The sequence below is a fragment of the Bos indicus genome, chromosome 18 (genome assembly GCF_029378745.1).
Source record: "Bos indicus isolate NIAB-ARS_2022 breed Sahiwal x Tharparkar chromosome 18, NIAB-ARS_B.indTharparkar_mat_pri_1.0, whole genome shotgun sequence".
NCBI lineage: Eukaryota > Metazoa > Chordata > Mammalia > Artiodactyla > Bovidae > Bos > Bos indicus.
In genome coordinates this window covers 63696940-63724743 of record NC_091777.1, presented here as the reverse complement: position 1 = coordinate 63724743, position 27804 = coordinate 63696940, and the positions used below count along the sequence as shown (strand labels likewise).

The window sequence follows — 27804 nt, the reverse complement described above, 5'->3', positions numbered from 1 at the left end:
GCGGCTCATGGATTCAGTTGCTCCCTGGCGTGTGGGGTCTTCAGGATCACGGATTGAACCCGTGTCTCTTGCATTGGCTGGCAGATTCTTCACCACCAGGGAAACCCCATATCAGGGCTCTTTACAAAATGATATATTCCTGAGCTCATTTACCAGTGTAGCCCTGACGGTCACTTCAGACGCCAGGGTGTCCCTTCACACTGACAGTGTTTCTGGAGAGACTACAGCGGGTGTCCTCGGACAAGGAGGAGGGGCATGCAGGGTCCAGAGGGGGCTCAGGGAAGAGTTTAGGATCCAACTGTTCCAAACAGGGCCCCATTTAACCCATTTATTCAGTTACTTTAACAGCATTCTGTTTCTGAGAAGAGATGGAGGTCATTGCGCACACCAGAGACGGCGGGCATGAACAATGAGGCTCACGTCCTCCATGCAAGTGGACAGAGCCTGCGGGCATGCAGGGTGAGGACCCACCCCTGCCATGTGGGATGCGCCTCGGGCCAGGGGTGAGAGCAGCCGGGAGCCGGGGCGTCCTCCCCAGGAGGGAGGGGGCCCTGTGAGCAGAGGCCGAGCCCCCTGGGGACGCCTGTGCCTCCTCCCACCCTGCGGCTCATCTCTCCCCCAGGGTCAGAGGCTCATCCAGAAGCTCCTACACCAGAAGCTCGCGTCCTGGGCTCCTGCGCTCTGGGCGGTGCGGGGTCCCGTTGCTCAGCTCCGGGCTGCATCTCGGGCTCCTCCGTGGTCGTGCCAAGCCTGGCAGAGAAGGATCCCGAGGAGCAGCAGGACCGAAGCCGCGAGGCCCATCCGGGTGAGATTCTGCACCGTGTAGTCTGGGGTGAGGGCACACAGGTCAGCGCCGGCCCCGTTACTCACTGTGTGTGCCCAGGGCACCTGCCTCCCGTGAGAAGACGCAGCCCCGAGCCCAACTCCTGACAGGGACGCTGTCCTTGTTCACACTCGCGGGTCTGACAGCGGTGCTGGGGGAGGGTATCAGCCGAGGCCGAGTGTCGTGAAGGGAGGCTGTGGGTGGGCCGTGTCCTCCTCAGGAGACTCCTGGGGTCTCTCTATCTTACTGTCTCAGACGTTCCTGTCAGGACCCTGAGCTGAAGGAGCTCCGACAGCACAGGGTGGGGTGGAGCCCTCCCCTGAGCAGTGGTCTGTGGGGTCCCAGGGTGCGGCCCGCCCCTGAGTGGTGTTTGCAGGGTCCTGGGGTGGGACCCCGCCCTGATCAGTGGTCTGTGGGGTCCCGGGGTGGGACCCAACGGTGGCTCCCACAGATCCACCTCCCCCTACAGACGCTCGCTCAGCCCTCTGTGTCTGCCAGCTGGACTCTGCCCGCGGGAGGAAGTGATCCCTGCAGCCTCCGGGGGCAGGATGTGGTGGGGGCGGACCTGCTTCTCCACAGACTGAACCCCATCCAGCAGCCTCAGGCCCCTGCAGCCTGTGGCTCTGGCGCCATCTCTGCCTGACTCCCCACTGCCCCTTGACGATCTGAGGGGCCTTGTCCTCCCAGAGAATGTTAAAATGCCCTGGGGTGGGCTGTCTCCCCTGAGCAGAGAGCCCCGAGACTCCCCAGGTTCGGATCTGGTCTGTGGCTGGGAGACTGGGTCCTGGGAATGAGCCCAGGAAGGCGTCCGCCGGGCTGACCGGAGGACCCCACCTCACCCACCTCTGCCCTGCACGGCCCTGTGGCCTCCCCGAGACCCTCCCACTGACCACCTGCCCCTCCGAGACCCCAGTGTGGGAGGAAGGGACGGGGCGCGGGCTCCAAGGCCCCTCCCTCAGGGGGCCCTCCTTCAGCGCCCCCTCCTCCACCACCGCCCTGCGCTCCCAGGGCAGAGCCCCGAGCTGCTGAGTGAGACGGACAGACTGGGCCTCACCTGCGACCACGAGCGCCAGGGGCTCACTGGGCTGTGACAGCAGGTAGGGGTCTGTGCTGAGTGAGCCGTAGCACCTGTAGGTGCCCCCGTGGGCTGAGGTCACAGGGCTCAAGGAGAACTCGGCCTGGTACCTACCGTCTTGGTCCTGGGAGCGCAGACGCAGGGGGCGATCGGCTGGCCCCTCCTTGGACAGAAGGAAGGTGTCCGTCCTCTCTCCTGACTGACACAGCAGGGTCACATTCTCCCCGGGGGCCACCGTGGGCCCCGGCCGCACCGAGAGGGAGGGTCTGTCTCTGAGCCGTCCTGCAGAGAGGAAGGGGGTGCGGGCGCCGGGCCTGGTTCTGAGCGAGACTCCGCGGGCCTCTCTGGCCCCTCAGCGCTGTCTCTGTTTCTCAGAGTCTCTCCCCTCCCCAACCCCTGTCTCTCTGTCCCTCCCCGGGACCCCTTCCCCTGGTCCCAGCATCATCCCTGGGGCTCCCCCGTGGGGCCTGTGCAGAGTCTGGTCCCCGACTGACCCGCTGGCTCCTCACCTGCCACCAGCAGCTCCAGGGGCTCACTGGGGGCCGACCACTCGGAGGAGAGGCCGTGTCCACCGTAGCATCTGTACTGGCCCCTGTGGATGGTGCCCACCGGGCCCAGGGGGAAGTCGGCCTGAGCGAGCCCCCCCTGGGGCCTCTGGGCAGGGCGCTGGGTGAGTTCCTGTCTCCCCACCTTGGACAGAGCGAATCTGGTGTAGCCAACGTCAGAGCGACACTGGAGGGTCAGGTTCTGTTCAGAGGTGACGACAGGGCCCTGCGGGGTCAGGAGGGAGGGCTTCCCAGACAGCCCTGGGGAGAGACACGCGCTGGGTTGTAGGGACCGCTTCCCTTGTGGACCCCCTCTCCCAGCCCGGCCCCAGGCCTCACCGTGTCTCAGTCTGTGTGTCTGTCCTGTGAGCCCCACGCTCCTCTCCCCACCCTCTCACAGGGGCTCCCCTGGGAGCAGAGACCCCAGTACGTTGTCTTGTCTGCACAAATGTATGGGGTCAGGACGGGATTCCTCATCTGAGACCAGGAGCTCCAGGGGGTTGCTGGGGGAAGACCACACCCGGGGGCTGTGCCTGTAAAAGCTGTAGCATCTGAACGTCCACCTGTGCCCGGGGGTCACGGGGCCCACGGGGAACAGGGCCTGGGTCTGCCGGTCGGGGGTTCGCTCTCCATCTAGGCCCCAAAAGGACTCGTCTTCTCCTTCCTTGGTTAGAAGGAATCTGTTAAATCCCCAACGGGAGCCACACTGGAGGGTCACATTCCCTCCCGACATCACTACAGGGCTCGGCAGGGCTGAGAGGCTGGGTTTGCCGTAGGGTCCTAGGAGAGAAGGAGGCAGCTGGTTCCGTGGGGCCCCCACCCTCTCCTCCCCTCCCCTCCCCTCCCCAGGGCTGGGCTGTGAGAGGGACACCCCCTGAGAGCAGACCCCCTCCCGAGGGCAGAGCCTGAGGCCCCCGAGTGTCCGTCACCTGTCACGACCAGCTCCAGGGGGTCACTGCGCTCTGACCAGCCAGTGGGGGTGCTGTAGTAGCACCGATAGCTCCCTGCGTGGTCCTCTCCCATGTGTTGGATGGAGAACCTGGCCTTGTCCCGGGGCTCCAGGGGTTTCTGTCTGTCCAAGAGAACCGGGCTTCCCTCTTTATCCAGATGGAACTCCTGGATCCCCAGGGTCCCCCGACACCAGATGGTCACGGGGCTCCCCCAGGAGACCACAGAGCCGGGCTCAGCCCAGATGGTGGGTTTGGGGAGGGTCCCTGGAAGGAAATCAGAGGTGGGCTCACCAGGAGTCTCCCCCAGGTCCTGGCTCTCAGCCCAGACCTCCCAGACTCCCCCTCCGTGATCCCCGAGCTGCCCTCCCCCTGCCCACGGCCTGGGGGTGACCTTGTCCCCACGAGAGGAGGGAGCTGGGCCCTGGGAGAGACTCACCGGCCTGCACCTGGGTCCTCAGCCCCACACTCAGCCCTGGAAGAGAGCGCCCTGTGAGAGGTATGCCCTCAGCTCTGAGCAGCGCCTCTCCACCCCGGGAGTCTCCCAGGCCCTGGGGTCCCCTGACGGAGCAAGCTGGCCGGGGGTCCCTCCAGACCAGGGCTCCTCCTGACCCTCCTCATCTCACCGAGGCAGAGCAGGGCGGGAAGCACGGGGGCCATGGTGTCTCCTCCTACGGTCCAGGCTGTGAGGATGGAGGAGACCTGGGTGTCCTCCGGACAGACAGACCACAGGGTGTGTCCTGTCAGAGGCTCAGGCTTCCTGTCACGTGGCTGTCACATCAGCGTCCCCGCAGGAAGGGGAACAGCCTCTTCTTGAAAGCCTGGCGTCGTCCCTGTGACAGTCCCAGTGTGTTCCCGAGACACCTCTTTGAGGTGTGGGCAAGCAGGGCGTGTCCTTCCCTCCGAGAGCCTCACCTTGGGGTCTGCTTCCTCCTCTGCCCACCCATCAGCAGGTCCCCAGGGGTCCTCACCATGGACGGGTCACCAGGCCCTGGAAATGCTTCAGGGAGGATGTCAGCTCCTGCTCCGCGCAGGGCTCAGATCCCCAGACACACACGATGCGGTGCCCCTGCCCTGTCGTGCCCCTGCCCTGAGGGACAAGTCTGAGGACTCCTTGCTCCTCTAACCCCCAAGGCCGAGCCGGCCGCACAGAGCCCCGTCCCTTCTCTTCCTGCTTTGTGGCCCCACGTGTGTCTGCTGCCTGGTGCTCTCGTGAGCTGAGCAGCGAGGCGGTTTCTGAGGCAGCAGCCTGGAGCCTGGGGACGTGGCGCGGCTGCACCCACTGTCCTCCTGGGGACGAGAGGGCCTGGGCCCAAGGAGGGTCCTTTTGGTGCTGAGCTGCGGCAGCTTGTGGGAGGGGAGACAGGGAGACAGAACCTGCTGTTTATCCTTTTGAAGTGGTTCGTCTTGCTTTTTCTGCTCATCCGAGGTGTTGCAGCTCACTAGCTGGATTCTGCAGTTTGCTTAAAGGTCATTAGGCCCAAATAATCCCAGTTTATCAGTGTTTCTGTGCGAGATGAGGGCTGGGACTTCCCGATCTGCTACCTTCTTAAAGCGCTGATTAAAATTTCTGAAATGTGTCACAGTGAGGCCAGAAATGGAAAACAGAAATGATAGTTAACTAGTGTGCGTGCTCAGTCACTGCAGCTGTGTCTGACTCTTTGAGACCGCACAGCCCGTAGCCTGCCACGCCCCTCTGAGCACGGGATTCTCCAGGCAGGAATACTGGAGGGGGTGGCCATGCCCTCCTCCAGGGGATCTTCCCCACCCAGGGATTGAACCCAAGTCTCTTACATCTCCTGCACTGGCAGGTGGGCTCTTCACCACTAGTGCCCCCTGGGAAGCCCTGATAGTCCACATACACAGGGAATACCGAGAAGAGTAAGCAGGTATCTGGCGCCGTTTTCGAATGAGAGAAACGGAGTGATGGTAGGCTGCACTCGGGCTCCCCAGGTGGCTCAGGGGTAAAGAATCTGCCTGCCAGCGCAGGAGGTGCAGAGACTCGAGTTCGATCCCTGGGTGGGGAAGATCCCCTGGAGAAGGAAATGGAAGCCCACCTCAGTATTCTTACCTGGAGAATCCATGGACAGACGAGCCTGGCGGGCTACTGTCTGTGGAGTCACAAAGAGTTGGACATGACTGAGCACACAAGCCGGCACACACGCACAGACACACACACACACACACACACACACACACACATGAACAGACTGCAGACCCAGACAACACTCCTGCCCACTCCCCAGACCAGGTGCCTCCTCCCTCGGTTCTGCAGTTTGTGTGTGCAGTCTTCAGGGTTTTGTAAATGCAGTATCACGTCATCTGCATACAGAGACAGTTTTGCCTCCTTCCTGCCCCAAGTTGAATCCTTTTTTTTTTTCTTGCCTGATTGCTATGACTAGGACTTCCAGTGGTGTGTTGAACATAAATGGTGAGAGTGGGCGTCCTTACCTTGTCCCAGAGTTCTAGAAAGGCTTTCCGCTTGTTACCTTTGAGGACTGTGTTGACTGTGTGCTTGTCATAAATCGGTTTTATTACGTTGAGATGTCTTCCCTCTGTACTCACTTTGGCGAGACCTTTTATGATGAATGGATGTTGCATTTTATCAGTGCTTTCTCTGAACCTGTTAAGACGAGCATGTTGTTTTGTCTTTTCTCTTGTTGATGTGGTGACTTACACTGATCGATTTGCACATGTTGAATTATCCTTGTGACCCTGGTATGAATCCCAGTTGACCATGGCGTGTGATTCTTTTTGTGTGTTGTCGAATTCAGTTAGCTAATGTTTTGTTGCACATTTTGCATGTATGTTCATAAAGCGCTCTGTTCTGTAACTTTTCTTTTTTGGTTGTGTCTTTTGTTTAGTTATCCGGCTGACAGTGGCTCATAGAAAGACTTTGGGAGTGTTTCGTCCTCTTCAGTCTCCTGGGAGAGTGTGAAGAGGGTCATATAAGTTCCTCTTTGTCAGTTTGGTAGAAGTCCTCCATGAAGCCATCCAGTTCTGGCCTCTGGTTTGCATGGTGTTATCATTGGTGTTATTACAGTTCAGGCTGTCTGCGTCTTCTGGCCTCCGTTCTGGCGGGCTGTGTGTCTCTAGAGACTCGTGCGTGTCTCTTCCAGGTTTGCTGTCAGATGGCTCAACACACAGTGGTTCTTAGTACTGTCTTATAAACTTTTGTATCTCTGAGCTATCAATTTAAAATACTCAAATTTTTAAAATTAATTAAAATAATTAATTTTAAAAAATTATATTAATTTTGGCTGTGCTGGATGTCCCTGGTGGCTCAGATGGTAAAGAATGTGCCTGCAATGCAGGAAACCTGGGTTCGATCCCTGGGTGGGGAAGATCCCCTGGAGGAGGGCCTGGCAACCCACTCCAGTATTTTCACCTGGAGAATCTCACGGACACAGCAGTCTGGTGGGCTACAGTCCATGTGGTCCCAAAGAGTCGGACACGACTGAGGGACAGACGGTGCTGGGTCTTCCTCACTGCCCAGAGAGGCTGGTGGGCTACTACTGTCTATGGGGTCACAGAGTCGGACACGCCTGAGCGACAAAGGACAGTGCTGGGTCTTCCTCGCTGCCCAGGGGCTTTCCTCCCGTTGAGCTGAGCTCAGGAAGCTTTTCTCTTCGCTGCGGTGTCTCGGCTCCTCGCTTTGATGGCGTGTCTTGTCGCAGGGCAGGGCTCTGGGCCCGCGGGCTCAGCATTTGCGGGATCTTCTCGAAGCAGGGATGGAACCTGCGTCCCCTGCGTTGGCGGCTGGATTCTTATCCACCAAGCCACCAGGGAAACCCGGTAGCAGCTCTTGTTCCTCCCGTCTCATTTCTTATTTTATGTATTTGAGTCCCACGTAATGCCTTTTGAATTTGATGTGATGCACTGGACTCCTACAGTCGTGTTTCACTTATTCACCATCATGCTTGAAAACTGACCTGCGTTACTGTAGCAGTCCAGCTTTGTGCGTTTTTTTGTGTAAAATTCTTTCGCATATATATGCACCAAACCATTCATTTTGGTGAAAGTGATTTCTGTAACTTTTCCTACTGTGAACAACCCACGTGTCCTTTTTCTCCTTGTACACACGTGGCCGTGCACGCATCTTCCTCTGGGTTATACAACTGTGGGCCAGCGCTGTCTCTTCCCTTTAACTGAGAGTTGCTGTCGACTCTCCAGATTGACCCGGCTGATGAGTACACCTGCCCACGATGTGCTGGGATTCGTCAGAGTCAGCCTTGTCTCCTCCATCGTTTTCTCTTTCCATCTCTTAAGGATGAACTAGGAGGTGGGCATCTCATTTCAGGGAACCTGGGCATAAAACTGAGGTGCAGATGATCCTATGTGATTGTAATGAGAAGACACATCTGGGCACGTGGGGCCATCGGTGGGGGCTGGCCGCAGCAGACTCACCCTGTGGGAAAGTCTGCTTGCTCTTTCCTTCCCACCGGCCTTCAGCGCATTCACCCGGGCTCCTTGAGGTTGGCCACGGAGTGTGTTTGCCTCAAAGGAGACACACAGCTCACACACCTGGGCTCTTTAAGCATTTATTGCCTGATGATTTTGTCTGTGCCGGGTCTGTGTTGCTGCGGGGGTGTGTCTGGTTGTGTGAGCAGGGCTGTTCCCTCGCTTTGGTGTCTGGGCATCTGCAGCACTGGCCTCTCTGGTGGTGTGCGGGCTCCAGGACGTGCTGGCCTCTGTTGCTGCAGCTCATGGACTCAGTTGCTCCCTGGCGTGTGGGGTGTTCAGGATCACGGATTGAACCCGTGTCTCTTGCATTGGCTGGCAGATTCTTCACCACCAGGGAAACCCCATATCAGGGCTCCTTACAAAACGATATATTCCTGAGCTCATTTACCAGTGTAGCCCTGACGGTCACTTCAAACGCCAGGGTGTCCCTTCACACTGACAGTGTTTCTGGAGAGACTACAGCGGGTGTCCTCGGACAAGGAGGAGGGGCATGCAGGGTCCAGAGGGGGCTCAGGGAAGAGTTTAGGATCCAACTGTTCCAAACGGGGCCCCATTTAACCCATTTATTCAGTTACTTTAACAGCATTCTGTTTCTGAGAAGAGATGGAGGTCATTGCGCACACCAGAGACGGCGGGCATGAACAATGAGGCTCACGTCCTCCACGCGAGTGGACAGAGCCTGCGGGCATGCAGGGTGAGGACCCACCCCTGCCATGTGGAATGCGCCTCGGGCCAGGGGTGAGAGCAGCCGGGAGCCGGGGCATCCTCCCCAGGAGGGAGGGGGCCCTGTGAACAGAGGCCGCCTGGGCCTCCTCCCACCCTGCGGCTCATCTCTCCCCCAGGGTCAGAGGCTCATCCAGAAGCTCCTACACCAGAAGCTCGCGTCCCAGGCTCCTGGGCTCTGGGCTGTGTTGGGTCCCGTTGCTCAGCTCCGGCTGCATCTCGGGCTCCTCCGTGGTCGTGCCAAGTCTGGCAGAGAAGGATCCCGAGGAGCAGCAGGACCAAAGCCGCGAGGCCCATCCGGGTGAGATTCTGCACCATGTAGTCTGGGGTGAGGGTGCACAGGTCAGCGCCGGCCCCGTTACTCACTGTGTGTGCCCAGGGCACCGGCCTCCCGTGAGAAGACGCGGCCCCGAGCCCAACCCGACAGGGACGCTGTCCTTGTTCACACTCGCGGGTCTGACAGCGGTGCTGGGGGAGGGTATCAGCCGAGCCCGAGTGTCGTGAAGGGAGGCTGTGGGTGGGCCGTGTCCTCCTCGGGAGACTCCTGGGGTCTCTCTATCTTACTGTCTCAGACGTTCCTGTCAGGACCCTGAGCTGAAGGAGCTCCGACAGCACAGGGTGGGGTGGGGCCCTCCCCTGAGCAGTGGTCTGTGGGGTTCCAGGGTGCGGCCCGCCCCTGAGTGGTGTTTGCAGGGTCCTGGGGTGGGACCCCGCCCCTGATCAGTGGTCTGTGGGGTCCCGGGGTGGGACACAACCGTGGCTCCCACGGATCCACCTCCCCTTACAGACACTCGCTCAGCCCTCTGTGTCTGCCAGCTGGACTCTGCCCGCGGGAGGAAGTGATCCCTGCAGCCTCCGGGGGCAGGATGTGGTGGGGGCGGACCTGCTTCTCCACAGACTGAACCCCATCCAGCAGCCTCAGGCCCCTGCAGCCTGTGGCTCTGGCGCCATCTCTGCCTGACTCCCCGCTGCCCCTTGACGATCTGAGGGGCCTTGTCCTCCCAGAGAATGTTAAAATGCCCTGGGGTGGGCTGTCTCCCCTGAGCAGAGAGCCCCGAGACTCCCCAGGTTCGGATCTGGGTCTGTGGCTGGGAGACTGGGTCCTGGGAATGAGCCCAGGAAGGCTTATGCCGGGCTGACCCGAGGACCCCACCTCACCAACCTCTGCCCTGCACAGCCCTGTGGCCTCCCCGAGACCCTCCCACTGCCCACCTGCCCCTCCGAGCCCCCAGTGTGGGAGGAAGGGACGGGGCGTGAGCTCCGAGGCCCCTCCCTCAGGGGGCCCTCCCTCAGCGCCCCCTCCTCCACCACCGCCTGGCGCTCCCAGGGCAGAGCCCCGAGCTGCTGAGTGAGACGGACAGACCTTGCCTCACCTGCGACTACGAGCGCCAGGGGCTCACTGGGCTGTGACAGCAGGTAGGGGTCTGTGCTGAGTGAGCCGTAGCACCTGTAGGTGCCCCCGTGGGCTGAGGTCACAGGGCTCAAGGAGAACTCGGCCTGGTACCACCCGGCTTGGTCCTGGGAGCGCAGACGCAGGGGGCGATGGGCTGCCCCCTCCTTGGACAGAAGGAAAGTGTCCGTCCTGTATCCTGACTGACACAGCAGGGTCACGGTCTCCCCCGGGGCCACCCAGGGGCCCGGCCGCACTGAGAGGGAGGGTCTGTCTCTGAGCCATCCTGCAGAGAGGAAGGGGGTGCGGCCACCGGCCCGGGTTCTGAGCGAGACTCCGCGGGCCTCTCTGGCCCCTCAGCGCTGTCTCTGTTTCTCAGAGTCTCTCCCCTCCCCAACCCCTGTCTCTCTGTCCCTCCCTGGGACCCCTCCCCCTGGTCCCAGCCTCACCCCTGGGGCTCCCCGGTGGGGCCTGTGCAGAGTCTGGTCCCCGACTGACCCGCTGGCTCCTCACCTGCCACCAGCAGCTCCAGGGTCTCACTGGGGGCCGACCACTCGGAGGAGAGGCCGTGTCCACCGTAGCATCTGTACTGGCCCCTGTGGATGGTGCCCACAGGGCCCAGGGGGAAGTTGGCCTGAGAGAGCCCACCCTGGGGCCTCTGGGCAGGGTGCTGGGGGAGGTCCTGTCCCCCCTCCTTGGACAGAGCGAATCTGGTGTAGCCGATGTCAGAGCGACACTGGAGGGTCAGGTTCTGTCCAGAGGTGACGACAGGGCCCTGCGGGGTCAGGAGGGAGGGCTTCCCAGACAGCCCTGGGGAGAGACACGCGCTGGGTTGTAGGGACCGCTTGTCCCGTGGGCCTCCCTCTCCCGGCCCGGCCCCAGGCCTTGTCGTGTCTCAGTCTGTGTGTCTGTCCTGTGAGCCCCACGCTCCTCTCCCCACCCTCTTACAGGGGCTCCCTGGGAGCAGAGACCCCAGTACGTTGTCTTGTCTGCACAAATGTATGGGGTCAGGATGGGATTCCTCACCTGAGACCAGGAGCTCCAGGGGGTCGCTGGGGGCTGACCACACCCAGGGGTTGTGCCTGTAAAAGCCGTAGCATCTGAACGTCCACCTGTGCCCGGGGGTCACGGGGCCCACGGGGAACAGGGCCTGGGTCTGCCTGTCGAGCATTTGCTGTCCATCCAGGGTGCGAGAGGACTCGTCTTCTCCTTCTTTGGTCAGAAGGAATATGTTAAATCCCTGATGGGAGCCACACTGGAGGGTCACGCTCCCTCCCGATGTTACCACAGGACTTGGCAGGGCTGAGACTCTGGGTTTGCTGTAGAGTCCTAGGAGAGAAGGAGGCAGCTGGTTTTGTGGGGCCCCCACGCTTCCCTCCCCTCCCCAGGGCTGGGCTGTGAGAGGGACACCCCCTGAGAGCAGACCCCTCCAGAGGGCAAAGGCTGAGGCCCCCGAGTGTCCCTCACCTGTCACCACCAGCTGCAGGGGGTCACTGTGCTCTGACCAGCCAGTGCGGGTTCCATAGTAGCACTGATAGCTCCCTGCGTGGTCCTCTCTCATGTGTTGGATGGAGAACCTGGCCTTGTCCCCGGGACCCAGGGGTTTCTCTCTGTCCCAGAAAACTGGGTTTCCCTCTTTATCCAGATGGAACTCCTGGGCCCCCGGGGGACCCTGACACCAGATGATCACGGGGCTCCCCCAGGGGACCACAGAGCCCGGCTCAGCCCAAATGGTGGGTTTGGGGAGGGTCCCTGGAAGGAAATCAGAGGTGGGCTCACCAGGCGTCCCCCCAGGTCCCAGCTCTCAGCCCAGACCTCCCAGACTCCCCCTCCGTGATCCCCGAGCTGCCCTCCCCCTGCCCACGGCCTGGGGGTGACCTTGTCCCCACGAGAGGAGGGAGCTGGGCCCTGGGAGAGACTCACCGGCCTGCACCTGGGTCCTCAGGCCCACACTCAGCCCTGGAAGAGAGCGCCCTGTGAGAGGTGTGCCCTCAGCCCTGAGCAGCGCCTCTCCACCCCGGGAGCCTCCTAGGCCCTGGGGTCCCCTGATGGAGCAGGCTGGCTGGGGGGGGTCCCTCCAGACCAGGGCTCCCCCTGCCCCTCCCATCTCACCAAGGCAGAGCAGGGCAGGGAGCGCGGGGGCCATGGCGTCTCTTCCCTGCGGTCCAGGCTGTGAGGATGGAGGAGACCTGGGTGTCCTCCAGACAGACGGACCACAGGGTGTGTCCCCTCTGGGGCTGGGGCTTCCTGTCACGGGGCTGTCACATCAGTGTCCCTACAGGAAGGGGAACAGCCTCTTCTTGAAAGCCAGGCGTTGTTCCTGTGACAGTCCCAGGGTGTTCCTGAGACACCTGTTTCAGGTGTGGGCAAGCAGGGCATGTCCTTCCCTCTGAGAGCCTCCCCTCGGGGTCTGCTTCCTCCTCTGCCCACACATCAGCAGGTCCCCGGGGGTCCTCTCCGTGGACGGGGTCAGCAGGCGCTGGAGATGCTTTGGGGAGGATGCTGTCTCTTGCTGCCCACAGGGCTCAGATACCCAGAGACACACGTTTTTTTTAAATTGCTGGATCATTACTTTACAATATGGTGCTGGTTCTGCCATACATCAGCATGGATCGGCCATGTGTGTCACATGCCCTCCCTCTAGAACCTCCCTCCCCTCTGGGTTGTACAGAGCCCTGTGTGAGCTCGCTGAGTCACAGGGCACATTCCCGCGTGGTCTGTTTTACACGTGCTGGTGTGCGCGTTTCCATGCTACTCTCTCCATTCGTCCCACCCTCTCCTTCCCCTCTGTGTCCACAAGTCTGCTCTTTATGAGGGACAAATGATCAGAGTGTCCCTGGGCTAAGTGGAGTCCATGTGGCCGAGAGCCCAGAGGAGGCTTCAGGGAATAAGGAAGGAAACTGACTCCTCCACTGCCCCGGGGTGTGGGTTTCCCCCATGGCAGCCCCCTTCAGGGCGTCTCTCTGTATTGCATCACCGTCCAGCCCGCCTTCCTGGGAACAAGCCCCTGGGTGCTTCCTGCCTCCTCAGGGCCCCGGGGTCCTTGGGCACAGTGTCCTCCCGGTCTTGTCGTCACCTGCAAGCTTTAGGGAGTATTGATTGGGGTCAGAGCTCTCACTCTGTTGGAAAACAGATGCTCCTATAAACGTGTACCCGCTGCTCATGTACCTGGGGCGGTGGTGCCCTTTCTCTGCACCTGAGGTTCCTTCTCTGCCTGTTGTCCCGACCCCAGCCCTCAGAGGGGCTGCAGGCTCTTGCTGCCGTCGTCATGGTCAATTTCCAGACGAGGTGACAGCAGGAGAGGGTGGACATGAAGGGCTGCGGGCTGAGACTGCACCAAAGTGGGTGAGTGTGGTGCCCACCCAGAGCCTCCTCTCCTTCTAACACTGAGACGTGCTTGGAGAGTGTTTCTCAACATGTAGCCACAGACAAGGGCAGAAAGAAAGTTCCCCAAATGGAGGGGAACCACAGCAAAGCATGAGAGGTCGGCGGTGTGGCCCCGGCGGCAGGGATCATCTCGGGGTCAGAGTAAGGTTTCCACCCATGTGGACACACAGAGGGAACCATGGTCACAGAAAAATAAAGGGAGGCAAGCATGTGGATTATTTTGTAGAACAGGTGGTCACTGAAAAGAGGTGAAAATTTTCGACGTGAACAATACAGTAGATTCAACACGTTAAAAAGTCATGCAGCCAAGAAGGCAGCTAAGCGGCCCCGTATGAAGTCGGAGCATAGCATTGAGGAAATGGTCCAGAGTGCAGCACAGAGTGCAGACAGGGAGATTCAGGAGAGGCGGGCCTGTGCTGAGGGCCAGTGTGGTATCTGTCCTAAGTGTCAGACGGGAAGACGCTCACGACAGACAGCAACGGCTGAGGAAGCAAATAACGGAGCCTCCTTTAGTGATGAGAACCGACCTGCGAAGGGCTGGGACTCATGCATGTGCACGTGACACCTGAGGGCCGCCCTGCTGGGCTCCTGACTGAGACTCGGTGCTCATACTTAGGGGCCTGGGCGGGATCAGCGGCCAGGGATCCAGACACCGCACACTTGAGCTAAAGACCCCACACCCTGCAACGGAGAGCCTGTGTGGCGCAGCGACGTCAACAATAGGTTAATTAACTACATATTTGTAAAAATAAATGGAAGTAACATCTGTATCTTGACCTTTCATAGTAAACTGAGAAACTGCAGGTTAAATTTAAAAATTATTTCGCGCTGAATTATACAATTTGAAACAGTTAATTCTCTTTTAAGTAAATTTGAAATAAAAAAAGGAAAATCAAGGCGGACTGGACTGAGGCCCTAAAAATGTCCTGAAACTACTTCCTGTGGAAAACACAGATTATCAAGAGAATGACCAGCCCACAGGGAGCAGACTGCCCCCTACCAAAAGGGGGCGCTATGGATACTGGAGCCATGCCGTCAGGGAATTAACCAGGAGGAGTTCCCCTGAGTCGGAGTACTTGCAAGGGGCAGAAGTGAGAGCTTCATGCAGAGCACATCCCCAGCTTCCAGGAGGTTCAGCCTCCCGGTGTGGGCCGTGCCTCAGCCTCAACCCGCCAGGTCCTGAGACAGGAGGTGGGCTCTGGGGGCATGGGGCCCTTAACCTTAACAAGCGTTTTCCTCTCCTACTACTTGAGTCACACGCTGGATTCCAAATAGAGTGTTCTCAAGCAACTTGTTAAAAAGAGAATGACGGTGAGAGAAGGCATTTCCAGAGGTGCAAGTTCTTAGATACTGACTGTTTTCACACAGAAAGGGATACTAAGAGATGGCAGAGAGACAGTGAGATGCAACAGAGAGGAAGGCATGGCCAAAAATGAGCTTTGGAAAAGTACACAGACACACACTTGCACGCACAAACACACCCACACGTGTGCATGGAGAGAGCCATGCACATGCCCACACACGTGTATATGAGTACCCAGAGTTCAGGTGAAGCACCGTTAGAACTTTGTCTTTTGTAAAGGAGGAGGAGAATGTGTACGGGTTCAGAAATAAAAATGTAAATACGTATTTTAAGCACGAGATCAAGTGCCTAAAATGAGCAATGGAATAACTCCCAATGTGCCTAGTGTAATTAAATGAAAGAAAACCTTTTCAACTTTACTGTGGTATAATTGACAAAATTGATGCTGTAAAGAGCCATATTGCATAGGAACCTCGAATGTTAGGTCCATGAATCAAGGCAAATTGGAAGTGGTCAAATAGGAGATGGCAAGAGTGAACGTCGACGTTCTGGGAATCAGCGAACTAAAGGGGACTGGTCATCTAACTCAGATGACCATTATATCTACTACTATGGGCAGGAATCCCTTAGAAGAAATGGAGTAGCCATCATGATCAACAAGAGAGTCCGAAATGCAGTACTAGGATGCAATCTCAAAATTGACAGAATAATCTCTATTCGTTTCCAAGGCAAACCATTCAGTATCACAGGAATCCAAGTCTATGTTCCAACAAGTAACGCTGAAGAAGCTCAACGATTCTATGAAGACCTACAAGACCTTTTGAACTAACACCCCCCAAAATATGTCCTTTTCATTATAGGGGACTGGAATGCAAATATAGGATGTCAAGAAACTCCTGGAGTAACAGGCAAATTTGGCCTTGGAGTACAGAATGAAGCAGGGCAAAGGCTAATAGAGTGTTGCCAAGAGAACGCACTGGTCTAGCAAACACCCTCTTCCAACAACACAAGAGAAGACTCTACACATGGACATCACCAGATGGTCAACACCGTAATCAGATTGATTATATTCTTCACAGCCAAAGATGGAGAAGCTCTATACAGTCAGTAAAAACATGACCAGGAGCTGACTGTGGCTCAGATCATGAACTCCTTATTACCAAATTCAGACTTAAATTGAAGAAAGTAGGGAAAACCACTAGACCATTCAGGTATGATCTAAATCAAATCCCTTATGATTATACAGTGGAAGTGAGAAATAGATTTAAGGGACTAGATCTGATAGAGTGCCTGATGAATTCTGGACTGAGGTTTGTGACTTTGTACAGGAGCAGGGATCAAGACTATCCCCATGGAAAAGAAATGCAAAAAATGGCTGTCTGAGGAGGCCTTACATATAGCTGTGAAAAGAAGAGAAGTGAAAAGCAAAGGAGAAAAGGAAAGATATTCCCATCTGAATGCAAAGTTCCAAGAATAGCAAGGCGATCTAAAAAAGCTTCCCTCAGCAATCAATGCAAACAAATAGAGGAAAACAACAGAATGGGAAAGACTAGAGATCTCTTCAAGAAAATGAGAGATACCAAGGGAACACTTCATGCAAAGATGGGCACAATAAAGGACAGAAATGGTATGGACCTAACAGAAGCAGAAGATATTAAGAGGTGGCAAGAATACACAGAAGAACTGTACAAAACAGATCTTCATGACCCAGATAATCACAATGGTGTGATCACTCACCTAGAGCCACACATCCTGGAGTGTGAAGTCAAGGGGCCTTAGGAAGCATCACTTTGAATAAAGCTAGTGGAGATGATGGAATTCCAGTTGAGCTATTTCAAATTCTGAAAGATGAAAGATGATGCTGTGAAAGTGCTGCACTCGATATGCCAGCAAAGTTGGAAAACTCAGCAGTGGCCACAGGACTGGAAAAGGTCAGTTTTCATTCCAATCCCAAAGAAAGGCAATGCCAAAGAATGCTCAAACTACTGCACAATTGCACTCATCTCACACGCTAGTAAAGTAATGCTCCAAATTCTCCAAGCCAGGCTTCAAAGGACGTGAACAATGAACTTCCAGATGTTCCAGCTGGTTTTAGAAAAGGCAGAGAAACCAGAGATCGAATCCCTGCAACTGGAGAAAAGCCCACACACAACAATGAATAAATAAACAAACATAAAAAATAGATTTCTAGTGCAGGTTTTAAAAGATGATTTGATAAATGATAGGAAATTCCCTTCTACTTACGACTTTTTCATTATAAATTGGTGGTGTATTTTATCAGAAAACTTTTGATCTGTTATCATGATGTTTTAAAATTTCTTCTTTTAATATTTGAATTGTATTGATGGATTTTTGTGGATGAAACCAACCACACATTCTTGAAAAAAAATATGTGCATGTGCGTGATATGTGTTCCATTTTATTTACTGATGAATCCTCTTTGTGAATGTTTGTTTAGGAAAACAAACCAGGGAAAAAGAGCTTCCTGAGATTTTCCAATTTTGTAGTTTCCGTGTCACCGTTTGGTCTCAGGTTTCTCTGGCGCAGTGAAATGTTTTGTGGAGTGTGTGCTTCCTTCCTTCTCCCCTCTCTGCGTAAGCTGGTGTAAGCTTGGTAGGTGTGTGTACGAGTGTGTGTTTCATGAGTGCCCACGTGTTCAGATGCATTCACCTGTGAAACTCTCTGGACTCAAAGTTCACTTTAACATATAGGACAATTCAGATTTTCTGTTTATCCTTATGTCCATAATTTTGATAAATTTTATTTTTGAGGCTTTTGGTCTGTGTCATCTACATTTTCTACTACAATAGCATAAAACTGTCCTTCGATGAAGCTTTTACCATTCTAAAGTCTGAAGGACCTGCCGTCGTGTCCTGATGGCGGTAAAGCAATACCTTCTCTCTTTCTGACTTGGTCCTTGGGCCTAGCATGTGTGAGTGTGGTCCACGCCCTCAGGGACGAAGCTTTCTGGCTTTTCTGATTTTCCTCTCCTTGTTTGTCCTCAGTGGTAGCTACCCCTGTCATTGTTGTTTCCCTGTTCCTCCCTTCGTTTGGAGTAATGTGCTGACCTTTTTCAAAATCACTGATAATTGAGACTCTGTTGTCTTCTTTATAAAATGAGGATATTAATTATCTTTTTTAAGGAAACTGAAACATGCCTTTCAGTTTTTTAGTAATCTGTTTATTTGTGGCTGTGCTGGGTCTTCCCTGCTTCGTGTGGGCTCTCTCTGATTGCAGCGAGTGGAGGCTGCTGCCTGGCTGTGCACGGACTGCTCACACTCGGGCTTCTCTCGAGGAACACCAGAGCTTCAGAGGAAGCTCTGGGCACCAGGGCTTCGGCAGCTGCAGCGCCCCTAGGCTCAGCTATCCGGCAGCAAGTGGATCAGACCCATTTCCCATGCATTGGTTGGCAGACTCTTAACCACTGGGCCACCGGGGGTCCAGGATGCTGTTTCTGAGTGTAGAACCAGTTGAGTGGAAAGGGTCCCCGGGGCTCCTGGTGGTCTGTTAGGAGCCCAGGGACTGCTGCTGGTGGTTAGGTGGTGTCCATTGCTGGCAGCTCACGTGCCTCCTGGGGTCTGAGATCTGTCCCGGGAGCCTGGGGTCGGGTCCTTCCTGGGCTAGCGGACGGCGAGAGCAGCGTACTCACTGGGCTCTGCTGGGGGCTCCCCTGACGGGGGAGACGGGGGTGCGGCCGTCCCCCTTCTGACGATCGAGTGGTTCAGCTGGGCGTAGGTCACGTCCTGGGGGGCTTCAGATGTGGCAGCCTGCGGGGGGGAAGGTGTGTGAGATGGGGCGCCTGGGGGCCTGGAGAGGAGGGACCCATCTGCTGTGCATCTGTCCATCCTTCCCGGAATCCCCCCGACCGGGAGGACAGGGGGTGCCTCCCGCCTTCGTGATCTCGGGGGCTCACAGGGTGCCCGTCCCCTCCTGGGGGCCTGCCTCCTGCCTGTTGTGCTGGAGGGAGGCAGTGAGGCAGGACAGGTGCCTCCTGGGTCCGCCGCCCTCGGGTCAGGTCAGCTCTTTCTCCTGATGGAAACTCCAGGGGCCTCCTGACGCCCGGGAGCCTCGGAGTGCTTTGTGCGGCCCTGGTTTCTGTCTGAGCCCGGACCTCTTGCTCATCTGGCCTGGCACACAGCCGTCTTCCTGCTAAAGTGCGTCCCTCCTGCCTCAGGACCTTCCTACCGAGTGTGCCCGCCCCGTGCGCCCAGTGCCGTCTCTTGATTTACTTTCCTCGTCAGCACCTTGCATTCTGGGACTCTGCCAGCTTGTTGGCGTGGGGCCCCTCTCACCACGAGCTGAACACCTGCCATACCTGCAGGGCCTGGGGGGTGGCGTCCGCTCTCCCGCGCCCTTTGCTGGGGGTGAAGGAGGGGAGCCTGGGCCATGTGGGCCATCCACTGATGTACGTGTCCTCATGAGACCTGGGGCTGCACCCCTACACCATAAGGTCAGCCAGAGGACATGGCGCCCTGAAGGAGGGGCCGTGAGGTCACAGTGCAAGGGGAGGGTGGGGTCACATCAGGACCCAGGGAGCGGGGAAGGAGGGGTGGGGTGGGCGTGGCTGGAGCTGGGGTGTGAGCACAGCGGGGCATCTGCTGGGCTGAGTTTGGCAAAAGGAGGTCTGTGGTGGCCAGACGGGAGCAAGGGTCTCACCCGATGGTCCAGCTGTAGCCCCACCTCAGAGTGTGTGTCGCTCACGGCAGCATCTGCAGCAGAGCAGGGGGCACCGCTAGGTAGGGTTCGGAGAGCCTCAGGGCTGGAGCCCCCGCCCTGCACCCTTGGGGGGGGGGTGCTGTGTAGTCTCCCACCCTTCTGAGCATCCACCCCATGGCCTCCAGAGGTCTCTGTGCCCCCCCCACCCTGCACCCGAAAGTGCTGTGTGGGGTTTCAGTCCCCAGCCCCGGTCCCCCATCCTTCTGAGCATCCCCCCCCACTGCCTCCAGAAGTCTCTGTGCCCTCCCGTGGGCCGCCGCCTCTCCTGCTCACAGATGGCCTGGTCCTGGGCGCCTGTGGCTGGGCTGGAGCTGAGGAGGAGACACTGTGTCAGGGGGAGAAGGTGGGGTGGTGTGGGTGGGGCTCTGGGGGTGTTGGGGCGGGAGTTACCTGCTCTGTGGGTCCCTGTCCTCAGGCCCTGGGTCTGCCGCCCCTGTCGGAGGTTGGAAATCAGCCTCAGCCTGGGCTGGGTCTCGGGACAGAGGCTCGGCCCCGGGGACATGGTGCTCCCGCCCTCCACGTGGGATTCAGGAGGAGAGAAGGCAGCCTGGGTTCGTGGTACATGTCAGTTCGTGACATTGAGAAGGAGGGGAATGGCTTAAATGAGTGCACGTGGGCTGACAGTGGGTGTTTTTTTCCACTAGATTTTCAGATTTGAGATTCTGGAAAAATTTTTTAATGAAATATCGTTGATTTGTAATATATTAGTTTCAGGCATACAACATATGATTCAATGTTTTTATAGGTTATACTCCATTTAAAGTTATTACGAAATAATTGCTACATTCCCTGTGCTATCCAGTGTATGCTTCTTGTTTATTTCATACACAGTAGTCTGTGTCTCTAGTCCACACCCCTCATCTGCCCAACCCCCCGGTAACCATTAGTTATTTTTCTGTATCAAGGACTCTGTTTCTGTTTTTCATATATGTTCCTTTGTATTGTTTTCCAGATTCAGTATGTACCAATGCTATCATAAAGCATTTATCTTCCTCTGAGTTATTTCAGTAAGCGTAATACTCTCTAGGTCCATGTGTGCTGTTGCAAATGGCAGAGTTTCCTTCTTCTTTATGGCTGAGTAATATTCCATTGTATGTATATGTGGGTATTTATATATACACCCACACACACACACACACACCACATTTTCTCTGTTCATTCATCTGTTGCTGGACAGTTGGGTTGGTCACATATCTTGGCTATTGTAAATTGGCTACATGAATATTGGAATGTTTGTATCTTTTCAAAACACTAATTTGGGTATATATCCTGGGTATATATCCACATATACCCAGCAGTGGATTTGCTGGATCATATGATAATTCTGCTTTTCGTTTTTAAGGAACCTCCACATGGTAGGAAAAAAAATTTTAAGCTGACTGTTCCCATGTCCTTGGTTTCCCTCTGTCTGATGCCCTAAGGCCTCCAGGGGTCCGAGTCACCCCGTTCCCTACTCACCCAACTTCCTGTGTCTGTCCTGACCCCGGTGTCGGAGGAAGAGGAAGAGGAGGACGAGGAGCAGCAGGACAAAGGTCACCGAGACCCCGATGAGGACACTCAGGTACCACGTGAGGCCTGGGGCACCAGAGACGCCTGAGTGAGCCTAGGGTGCCGTTTAGCTGGGCACCTGCTGTGTGCAGACTCGTGCTGGGGTCTGTGCGTCCATCTCCAGCCCACCCGACCCATTTGCAGACGAGGAGACTGAGGCCCAGAGAGGGAGATCACGGGCCCTGGTGACCCAGCCTGGAGGTGGCAGAGCTGGGACTGGAACCAGGGCCGTGGGCACCCTGAGCTCCTCCTGAGCTGGCCCCCAGGAGGACACCAGCTTTCTGCTCTGGGGGCCCCTCACCTGCAGGGGGCTGTCCGAGGGTCTCAGCTGGAGCTGAGGGTCCTCCCTTGTCCCCTCCCCTCCCCCGCCGCAGCGGGGGCAGGGGGAGGGGCGGGCTGCGTGGAGGGGCTTCTGGGTCCTCCCCTCCCTCCCCACACGCTGCAGTGGAGGGCACAGATCCCCACAGTCACCTCCTCGGGGGCTCCCTGTGCTCCTCGTCCGATGCGGAGTCACACCCAGGTCAGAACTGAGGAAATCTAAGATCTGGGGCACGGGTCTCTCCTTTTACACCGGGAGAAGCTGAGGCCCGCACGGGGGTGTGGTGACGGTGAGGGAGTCCACATCAGTGTCTCCAGAGGCGCCTGAACCGGGGGCATAACTCAGCCCTGCTCCTCCCCAGACCCGCCACCACGTCCCCAAGAGCCTGCTCCCCTCTCTGCAGTTTCTGACTCCACTGAGGGGTGGAGCTGATGGAACTGATGCCTGGAGGCCCCTGGGGGTCAGGAAGGGGGTGGGGGCGGGGCCGCTTTCCCCCTCCGCAGCCGTGCTCCCCCTGCCTGGGCCCCCGGACCCCTGCCCCTTCACCCAGCAGCTCAGAGCCCCTGAAGCCTGTGTTTCCCGTTGATGACCTGAGAGGGTATTAGATCTTCCGGCTCCCACACTGCCCTGGGCTGGGCTGTCTCCCCTGAGCATAGAGCCCCGAGACTCCATAGGTTCGAATCTGGGGTGTGGCTGGGAGAATGGGACCTTGGGAGGTTGAGCCCAGGAAGGGGTGCACCGGGCCGACCCGGGGTCCCCACCTCACTCCCCTCTGCCCTGCATGGCCCTGTGGCCTCCGCGAGACCCTCGCACTGCCCACCTGCCCTTCCGGGACCCCAGTGCGGGAGGAAGGGGCGGGGCGCAGGCTCCGAGGCCCCTCCCTCAGGGGGCCCCTCCCTCAGCGCCCCCTCCTCCACCACCGCACTGGGCTCCCAGGGCAGAGCCCCGAGCTGCTGAGTGAGACGGACAGACCTTGCCTCACCTGAGACCACGAGCGCCAGGGGCTCACTGGGCTGTGACAGCAGGTAGGGGTTTGTGCTGAGTGAGCGGTAGCACCTGTAGGTGCCCCCGTGGGCTGAGGTCACAGGGCTCAAGGAGAACTCGGCCTGGTACTGCCCGGCTTGGTCCTGGGAGCGCAGACGCAGGGGGCGATGGGCTGCCCCCTCCTTGGACAGAAGGAAGGTGTCCGTCCTCTCTCCTGACTGACACAGCAGGGTCACGGTCTCCCCCGGAGCCACCGAGGGCCCTGGTCTCACCGAGAGGGAGGGTCTGTCTCTGAGCCGTCCTGCAGAGAGGAAGGGGGTGCGGGCGCCGGGCCTGGTTCTGAGCGAGACTTCGTGGGCCTCTCTGGCCCCTCAGCACTGTCTCTGTTTCTCCGAGTCTCTCCCCACCCTGACCCCGTCTGTCTCCTCCCTGAGACCCCTCCCCCTGGTCCCAGCATCACCCCTGGGGCTCCCTGGTGGGGCCTGTGCAGAGTCTGGCCCCCGACTGACCTGCTGGCTCCTCACCTGCCACCAGCAGCTCCAGGGGCTCACTGGGGGCCGACCACTCGGAGGAGAGGCCGTGTCCACCGTAGCATCTGTACCGGCCCCCGTGAACGGTGCCAACTGGGCCCAGGGGGAAGTCGGCCTGAGAGTGGCCCTCCTGGGGCCTCTGGGCAGGGCGCTGGGGGAGGTCCTGCCCCTCCTTCGACAGAACAAATCTGGCATAGCTGACATCAGAGCGACACTGGAGGGTCAGGTTCTGTCCAGAGGTGACCACAGGGCCCTGTGGGGTCAGGAGAGAGGGCTTCCCAGACAGCCCTGGGGAGAGACACGCGCTGGCTTGTAGGGACCGCTTCCCCTGTGGACCCCCCCTCTCCCAACCCGGCCCCAGGCCTCGCTGTGTCTCAGTCTATGTGTCTGTCCTGTGAGCCCCACGCTCCTCTCCCCACCCTCTCACAGGGGCTCCCCTGGGAGCAGAGACCCCAGTACGTTGTCTTTTCTGCACAAATGTATGGGGTCAGGACGGGACTTCCTCACCTGAGACCAGGAGCTCCAGGGGGTCGCTGGGGGCTGACCACACCCTGGGGGTGTGCCTGTAAAAGCCGTAGCATCTGAACCTCCACCCGTGCCCGGGGGTCACAGGGCCAATGGGGAACAGGGCCTGGGTCCACCCATCTGGGCTTCGCTGTCCAGCCAGGGTCCAAGAGGACTTGTCTTCTCCTTCTTTGGTCAGAAGGAATATGTTAAATCCCTGACGGGAGCCACACTGGAGGGTCACGCTCCCTCCCGAGGTCACCACAGGATTCGGCAGGGCTGAGAGGCTGGGTTTGCCGTACAGTCCTAGGAGAGAAGGAGGCAGCTGGTTCCATGGGGCTCCCACCCTTCCGTCTCCCTATCGAAGGCTGGGCTGTGAGAGTGACACCCCCTGAGAGCAGACCCCCTCCTGATGGCAGAGCCCGAGGCCCCCGAGAGTCCCTCACCTGTCACCACCAGCTCCAGGGGGTCACTGGGCTCTGACCAGCCAGTGGGGGTGCTGTAGTAGCACCGATAGCTCCCTGCGTGGTCCTGTCCCATGTGTTGGATGGAGAACCTGGCCTTGTCCCGGGGCTCCAGGGGTTTCTGTCTGTCCCAGAGAACCGGGCTTCCCTCTTTATCAAGACGGAACTCCTGGGCCCAGAGGGTCCCCCAGCACCAGATGGTCACGGGGCTCCCCCAGAGGACCACAGAGCCTGGCTCAGCCCAGATGGTGGGTTTGGGGAGGGTCCCTGGAAGGAAATCAGAGGCGGGCTCACCAGGAGTCCCCCCCATGCCCCGGCTCTCAGCCCAGACCTCCCAGACTCCCGTCCGTCCGTGAGCCCTGAGCTGCCCTCCCCCTGCCCACAGCCTGGGGGTGACCTTGTCCCCACGAGAGGAGGGAGCTGGGCCCTGGGACAGACTCACCGGCCTGCACCTGGGTCCTCAGGCCCACACTCAGCCCTGGAAGAGAGCGCCCTGTGAGAGGTGTGCCCTCAGCCCTGAGCAGCGCCTCTCCACCCCGGGAGCCTCCTGGGCCCTGGGGTCCCCTGATGGAGCAGGCTGGCTGGGGGGGGTCCCTCCAGACCAGGGTCCCCCTGCCCCTCCTCATCTCACCGAGGCAGAGCAGGGCAGAGAGTGCAGGGGCCATGGCGTCTCCTCCCTGTGGTCCAGGCTGTGAGGATGGAGGAAAACTGGGTGTCCTCCGGACAGACAGACCACAGGGTGTGTCCTCTCTGGGGCTTGGGCTTCCTGTCACACGGCTGTCACATCAGCGTCCCCGCAGGAAGGGGAACAGCCTCTTCTTGAAAGCCTGGCTTCGTCCCCGTGACAGTCCCAGTGTGTTCCTGAGACGCCCTTTCCAGTTGAAGTCATCCAGGACGCGGCCTTCTCTTTGTCAGCCTCGCCTCGGGGTCTGCTTCCTCCTCTGCCCGCCTGTCAGCAGGTCCCTGAGGGGTCTTCACCCTGAATGGGGTCACCAGGCCCTGGAGATGCTTCGGGGAGGATGCCAGCCCCTGCGGCCCACAGGACTCAGATTCCCAGAGAAACTTTTTTTTTTTTTTAAATTGGAGGATCGTTACTTCACAATAAGGTGCTGGTTTCTGCCATACAGCAGCATGGATCGGCTGTGTGTGTCACATGCCCTCCCTGTAGAACCTCCCTCCCCTCTAGGTTGTCACAGAGCCCCTCTGTGAGCTCCCTGAGTCTCACGGCACATTCCTCCATGGTGTATTTTACACGTGCTGGTGTGCACGTTTCCATGCTACTCTCTCCATTCGTCCCACACTCTCCCTCCCCTCTGTGTCCACAAGTCTGCTCTTTATGAGGGACACACGGTCAGCGTCACCCTGGGCTCAGTGGAGTCCATGTGGCCGAGAGCCCAGAGGAGATGCTCAGGGAATAAGGAAGGAAACTGACTCCTCCCCTGCCCCGGAGTGTGGGTTTTCCCTGTCACAGCCCCCTTCGGGGTGTCTCTCTTTATCGCATCACCGTCCAGCCTGCCTTCCTGGGAACAAGCCCCTGGGTGCTTCCTGCCTCCTTGGGGCCCCGGGGTCCTGGGGCTCAGTCTCCTCCCGGTCTTGTCATCACCTGAAAGCTTTAGAGTGTATTGATTGTGGTCAGAGCTCTCACTCTGATGGAGAACAGATACTCCTGTAAACGTGTGTCCGCTGCTCATGTAACCTGGGGTGGCGGTGCCGTTTCTCGGTGCCTGAGGTTCCTCCCTTGCCTGTTGTCCAGACCCCAGCCCTCAGAGGGGCTGCGGGCTCTTGCTGCCGTCATCATGGTCAATTTACAGACGAGGTGACGGCAGGAGAGGGTGGACGTGAAGGGCTGCGGAATGAGACTGCACCGAAGGGGGTGAGTGTGGTGCCCACCCAGAGCCTCCTCTGCTCCTAACTCTGAGATGTGCTTGGAGAGTGTTTCTGAAACACCACAGACAAGGGCAGAAAGAAAGTTCCCCAAATGGAGGGGAACCACAGCAAAGCACGGGAGGTAGGCGGTGAGGCCCCGGCTTGGGGATCATCTGGAGGTCAGAGGAAGGTTTCCACCCATGTGGACACACAGAGGGAACCATCGTCACAGAAAAATAAAGGGAGGCAAGTATGTGGATAATTTTGTAGAAGAACAGGTGGTTACTGAAAAGAGGTGAAAATTTTCAACGTGAACAATCCAGTAGATTCAACACGTTAAAAAGTCATGCAGCCAAGAAGGCAGCCGAGTGGCCCCGTATGAAGTCGGAGCACAGCATTGAGGAAATGGTCCAGAGTGCAGCATAGAGAGCAGACAGGGAGATTCAGGAGAGGCGGGCCTGTGCTGAGGGCCAGTGTGGTATCTGTTGTAAGTGTCAGACGGGAAGACGCTCATGACAGACAGCAACGGCTGAGGAAGCAAATAACGGAGCCTCCTTTACTGATGAGACCGACCTGCGAAGGGCTGGGACTCATGCCTCTGCACGTGACACCCGAGGGCCGCCCTGCTGGCCCCTGACTGAGACTCGGCGCTCCTTACTTAGGGGCCCGGGTGGGATCACCAGCCAGGGATCCAGACACGGCACACTTGAGCTAAAGACCCCACACCCTGCAACGGAGAGCCTGTGTGGGGCAGCAACGTCAACAAATAGGTTAATTAACTACATGGTAAAAAAAGTAACATCCGTATTTTGACCTTTCATAGTAAACTGAGAAACTGAAGGTTAATTTTAAAAAGTATATTGCACTGAATTACAGAATTTGAAACAGTTAATTCTAAGTAGATTTCAACTGAAAAAAAAAAAAAAAATCAAGGTGGACTGGACTGAGGCCCTAAAAATGTCTTGAAATACTTCTTGTGGAAAACGCAGATTATCAAGAGAATGACCAGCCCACTGGGAGCAGACTGCCCCTACCAAAAGGGGGGTGCTAAAGGATACTGGAGCCATGCCGTCAGGGAATTAACCGGGAAGAGTTCCCCCTGAGTCGGAATACTTGCAAGGGGCAGAAGTGAGAGCTTCATGCAGAGCACATCCCCAGCTTCCAGGAGGTTCGGCACCGCCTCCTGCTGTGGGCTGTGCCTCAGCCACAACCCACCAGGTCCTGAGAGAGGAGGTGGGCTCTGGGGGCATGGGGCCCTTAACCTTGACAAGCGTTTTCCTCTGCTAGTACTTGAGTCACACACTGGATTCCAAATAGGAAGTGTTCTCAAGCAACTTGATAAAAAGAGAATGAACATGAAAGAAGGCATTTCCAGAGGTGCAAGTTCTTGGATATTGACGGTTTTCACACAGAAAGGAATACTAAGAGATGGCAGAGAGACAGTGAGATGCAACAGAGAGGAACGTGTGGCTGAAAATGAGCTTTGGAAAAGTACACAGACAAACACTTGCACGCATAAACACACCCACACGTGTGCATGGAGAGAGACGTGCGCATGCCCACACATGTGTATATGAGTACCCAGAGTTCAGTAAAGCACGGTTAGAACTTTGTCTTTTCTAAAGAAGGGGGAGAATGCATACATTTTCAGAAATAAAAATGTAAATATGTATTTAAGCACGAGAGCAAGTGCCTAAAATGAGAAGTGGAATAACTCCAAATGTGCCTGCTGTAATTAAATGAAAGAAAACCTTTTCAGTTTTAGTGAGGTATAATTGACAAAATTGATGCTGTAAAGAGCAATATTGCCTAGGAACCTGGAATGTCAGGTCCATGAATCAAGGCAAATTGGAAGTGGTCAAACAGGAGATGGCAAGAGTGAACGTTAACATTCTAGGAATCAGCGAACTAAAAGGGACTGGAGTGGGTGAATTTAACTCAGATGATCATTATATCTACTACTATGGGCAGGAATCCCTTAGAAGAAATAAAGTAGCCATCATGGTCAACAAGAGAGTCCGAAATGCAGTACTCGGATGCAATCTCAAAAATGACAGAATGATCGCTGTTCATTTCCAAGGCAAACCATTCAATAGCATGGTAATTGAAGCCTATGCCCCAACCAGTAATGCTGAAGAAGCTGAACGATGCTATGAAGATCTATAAGACCTTTTAGAACTAACACCCCCCAAAATATGTCCTTTTCACTATAGGGG

The 27804-nt window shown here is 57.2% G+C and overlaps 4 protein-coding genes and 1 pseudogene across 9 annotated transcripts in view; all 5 read right to left on the bottom strand.

Annotated features, from left to right (window-relative positions):
- Positions 1–24483, bottom strand: part of LOC109572044 (leukocyte immunoglobulin-like receptor subfamily B member 3) — a 62258-nt gene extending 37775 nt beyond the window's left edge. The window contains exons 1-11 of one of the 6 annotated variants that reach the window (XM_070771830.1): positions 24354–24483; positions 24165–24200; positions 23705–23989; positions 23262–23564; positions 22749–23042; positions 22223–22525; positions 20832–20948; positions 19764–19806; positions 19647–19684; positions 19314–19366; positions 17817–18424 (exon numbers count right to left, since the gene is read on the bottom strand). In XM_070771830.1, the coding sequence (XP_070627931.1) occupies positions 18278–18424; positions 19314–19366; positions 19647–19684; positions 19764–19806; positions 20832–20948; positions 22223–22525; positions 22749–23042; positions 23262–23564; positions 23705–23989; positions 24165–24200; positions 24354–24387 (1653 nt within the window). In that variant the 5' untranslated portion in view covers positions 24388–24483 and the 3' untranslated portion in view covers positions 17817–18277. The other 5 variants (XM_070771825.1, XM_070771827.1, XM_070771829.1 and 2 more) reach the window with 5 other exon arrangements.
- Positions 302–2478, bottom strand: LOC139177262 (leukocyte immunoglobulin-like receptor subfamily A member 6 pseudogene; annotated as a pseudogene).
- LOC139177236 (leukocyte immunoglobulin-like receptor subfamily A member 6) lies at positions 2823–4368 on the bottom strand. The gene is made up of 4 exons (XM_070771851.1): positions 4017–4368; positions 3830–3865; positions 3373–3657; positions 2823–3223 (listed from the first exon to the last, which is right to left on the bottom strand). The coding sequence occupies exons 1-4, from the start codon at positions 4048–4050 to the stop codon at positions 2838–2840; spliced, it is 741 nt and encodes a 246-aa protein (XP_070627952.1). The 5' UTR covers positions 4051–4368; the 3' UTR covers positions 2823–2837.
- Positions 8404–11723, bottom strand: LOC109572066 (leukocyte immunoglobulin-like receptor subfamily A member 6; the record flags this gene model as incomplete). The annotated part of the gene is made up of 6 exons (XM_070771914.1): positions 8404–8900; positions 9166–9171; positions 9933–10253; positions 10481–10777; positions 10994–11296; positions 11435–11723. Coding segments are annotated over 6 exons (1410 nt in total), but the record flags the coding sequence as incomplete, so codon positions are not given.
- The window catches only part of LOC109571861 (leukocyte immunoglobulin-like receptor subfamily B member 3), a 67701-nt gene continuing 58188 nt past the window's right edge, over positions 18292–27804 (bottom strand). Inside the window, exon 11 of the mRNA XM_070771832.1 lies at positions 18292–18424. The gene's annotated coding sequence lies outside the window, so the exon portion shown is untranslated. The remainder of the gene's footprint in view (positions 18425–27804) is intronic.

What these genes read in the sequence shown, in the direction of transcription:
- LOC139177236 (XM_070771851.1), bottom strand. Translation starts at nt 4,050, where the DNA reads ATGGCCCCCGTGCTTCCCGCCCTGCTCTGCCTCG. An exon ending in TCCCGCCCTGCTCTGCCTCG is followed by an intron (nt 3,866 to 4,016) that starts GTGAGATGAGGA and finishes GCTCTCTTCCAG; the next exon opens with GGCTGAGTGTGGGGCTGAGG. An exon ending in GAGGACCCAGGTGCAGGCCG is followed by an intron (nt 3,658 to 3,829) that starts GTGAGTCTCTCC and finishes ATTTCCTTCCAG; the next exon opens with GGACCCTCCCCAAACCCACC.